This window comes from Rutidosis leptorrhynchoides, chromosome 7 (genome assembly GCF_046630445.1).
Source record: "Rutidosis leptorrhynchoides isolate AG116_Rl617_1_P2 chromosome 7, CSIRO_AGI_Rlap_v1, whole genome shotgun sequence".
Taxonomy (NCBI): Eukaryota; Viridiplantae; Streptophyta; class Magnoliopsida; order Asterales; family Asteraceae; genus Rutidosis; species Rutidosis leptorrhynchoides.
The window spans coordinates 310,971,646-310,974,594 of NC_092339.1; the positions used below are offsets into that span (position 1 = coordinate 310,971,646).

The window sequence follows — 2,949 nt, forward strand, 5'->3', positions numbered from 1 at the left end:
TTTAAGTTTATTCATAGACTTTGAATCATTCAGATTATAAACCATACAACGCTAAATCATTCAGTTTTATCAAACGCACCATTAGTTAACAATAAAAATGCTAATATGACACTTGGTGACAATTAAGAAGCACAATCTTTTACAGCCTGGTCTTATTGTAAGCCACCCGCCTTAATAATTGTTAATGTCAAGATTCATAAATAACGTCAAAGTTGCAACTCGGAGAGTACTCAGATGTTGACCATGTATGATTTTGACCAGGTTTTGACTGATTTTCCGAGTAATCCCAAGTTTGGCCTAGTTTTGACCGAGTAATCCCGAAGTCTACCGAGTAATTGGACTGAGTTATCAGGAGACTTTTTTTGCCAAGCACACCTCGAGTACTCGGAGTTCAGCAATACTGAGTAACGTATGATTGGCAATGTTTATATGATGCCATGGTACAATTTTCAACTTTGCATTCTAGTTTTGGTTATTGTTATGCAAGCAAGTTTCTATCTAATGAATGTGACGTGCGTGCTAATGCATGTTGCTTTTGTGCATTTCACACCCATCAATATAGGGAAGAATTTTCATATCACCTACATTGTAAATATCCTAAATGCTCATAATCTAAAATGATAAACAGCACAAACACGAAAAACGGATTTCATATATGATCCCGTCAAACACATCATAAAGCAAGTCACCAAAAATTTAGTAATGATTCCATACCCAATAAACACCTAAACTGTCATGTATCACCTCAAAGTACCCTCAACTCATACTGCAGTTTTAGTTTCAATTAACAAAATAACAAAAGAGTAAGGAAAGTATTAATGAAACAACCGTCTCCAGGAGCAATTGAGGCTCCAGAGGTTAGTTGTCATGAACAACTTCAAGACTCAAGCATAGTTCAACCGGAATATGTCATTGAGAACGTAAAAACTCGACTGCGGGGTGGGCATGAGATGGAACATCTGAAAAACATGAAATAATATTAGACTAGCAGGAAAAACATAAATAGTTGCTAACGATATGACCCTTACAAAAACTTTAGATAACATAAATACAGATTAAGATAAGCAATATTCATATTCTACGAGACCAGTCAAACATATGAGGATCAATTCTAATTCAAAGACTTTCATGACAATTGACAAATATGGAGACTGTTAATATAATTCAATGCAATGTTTGGTTACTCTATATTGCAGAATGCAACACAAGATCATATAACTTTTATAATTTAAAACCTTACAGTCTCTACAAACAAGGTGCTCTTTACATCAAGTGCACTCTGAAAGCAGTCTAAATTTATCAAAAATGGCACTCTCATGATCAAATCAGCACACATTAAGTCCTGACCAAGCACAAACAGCAATAACAATACAAAATAGAAAAAAACTAAGTTCATCAACAGAAGATTCCATTAAACCTCACACACGATGGCTTCATAAAAATTTCAAGTGCTAACAGCAACTTTCAAGTAGCAATTAAAGAAGGATGCTATCAAACATTAACGAACAATTAGTTAGCTCACAAGCCACCGTCACATATTTAAGAGTTCGATTGTGAACAAGTAAATCAGTTATTGTTTAACGAATACAAGTTAAATTCCTTTTTCTATTTAAGCAACTACCTCCTACAAAAAGTAACAGAAAACTTTCATAACCATAGCTTATTAACCTTAACAAAAGAATAAACACAAAGCAATTAATAAAACCTAACAAAACTACAGTTAATTGCAATATGCTTAGATTACATCAATATATAATAATGAACAACTCAATTTCCAATCCACCAATTATTATTATTATTATCAGAGTTAACACAAATTCCAAAATCAACTTGTTCTAGCTAACAATAATTAAAAATAAAATATAACAATATAAACCCTAACAAAATTTATATACTAGTTAACAAAGAAGCTACAACAGAAGTAAATTGTTACATAATTACATCAATAAAACAATATCCTAGCCGTCCGATTCTTAGTGTTTACATATTAATTACATAAATTAAAATATCAATCAATTCAATATTCAATATTAGTCATTAAAATTACTTATAAATATGAATAAAGAAACTTATATAATATATTTAACATAAAAAAATAAATATTAAATATATACGTATATAATACAGTGAATAATTGATTATATACCTGACTGAATTTAAGAGCATGTTGTTCGCCGGAGAGTTGTAGGTTGCCGGAAACGAAAACAAGCATGCCGCCGGAAGGACCAGACGGCTGACAGTCAACGGTGGTGATGCTGTGCTTGCATTGCTGAAACGGGAGTGACGTCAGCTTGGCTACGATATTTGAAGATCCCTGTATCTTTTGACCTTCAAAAGTTAACATGGATGATTCCTGGTAGAGAGAAGCTAACCCGGCCCGATTAGCATCGAATGTGGAGTAATAGTGCTCCACGAACGCCTTCGCAACCGCATCTGGATCCATCTCCGCCGCTGAATTGAAACGAGGGTTTTGTGTGTGGGTGTATTTTGGTTGCGAGAAGAATTGTGTCAAAAAGTGGGCGGAGGGTATTGTATATATTTAAACAGGATTTCCAAATTTTGCCCTGTAACTCAAAATATTTACAGTTTATGCCCTACTTTTTCAACTAGTATTCATCTATAGTCCCAAAAATAGTTTGTGGAATTGTTTGATATGATGTACATATAAATATAAATATTAATATATAAATATATAATATTAATATTGTTATAATTCAGTAGGCTTATAACTACCTTTAATGGTTATAAGAACAAAGAGAGAAAAAGAGAGAAGAAGGAGAGAAGAAATATTGATATTGATATTTCAAGAGAAATGGTACACCTTAAATGGTTACCATACATGTCTATTTATAGTATAAAATATTACTATGCAAGAAATATAATAATAATAAAATTAACATCCAATCTAGATATTTTATAACACAATCTAGATATTTTATAACACTCCCC

At 32.4% G+C, this 2,949-nt stretch overlaps 1 protein-coding gene across 1 annotated transcript; it reads right to left on the reverse strand.

Moving 5' to 3' along the window:
- Positions 1-666: 666 nt before the first annotated feature.
- LOC139858170 (nuclear transport factor 2B-like) lies at positions 667-2,485 on the reverse strand. The gene is made up of 2 exons (XM_071847023.1): positions 2,147-2,485; positions 667-959 (listed from the first exon to the last, which is right to left on the reverse strand). The coding sequence occupies exons 1-2, from the start codon at positions 2,441-2,443 to the stop codon at positions 885-887; spliced, it is 372 nt and encodes a 123-aa protein (XP_071703124.1). The 5' UTR covers positions 2,444-2,485; the 3' UTR covers positions 667-884.
- Positions 2,486-2,949: the final 464 nt, after the last annotated feature.

Coding starts and splice junctions, on each gene's coding strand:
- LOC139858170 (XM_071847023.1), bottom strand. CDS start 2,443: ATGGATCCAGATGCGGTTGCGAAGGCGTTCGTGGAGCACTATTACTCC. Junction 960..2,146: donor ATGCTCTTAAATTCAGTCAG/GTATATAATCAA, acceptor CATGTTTTTCAG/ATGTTCCATCTCATGCCCAC.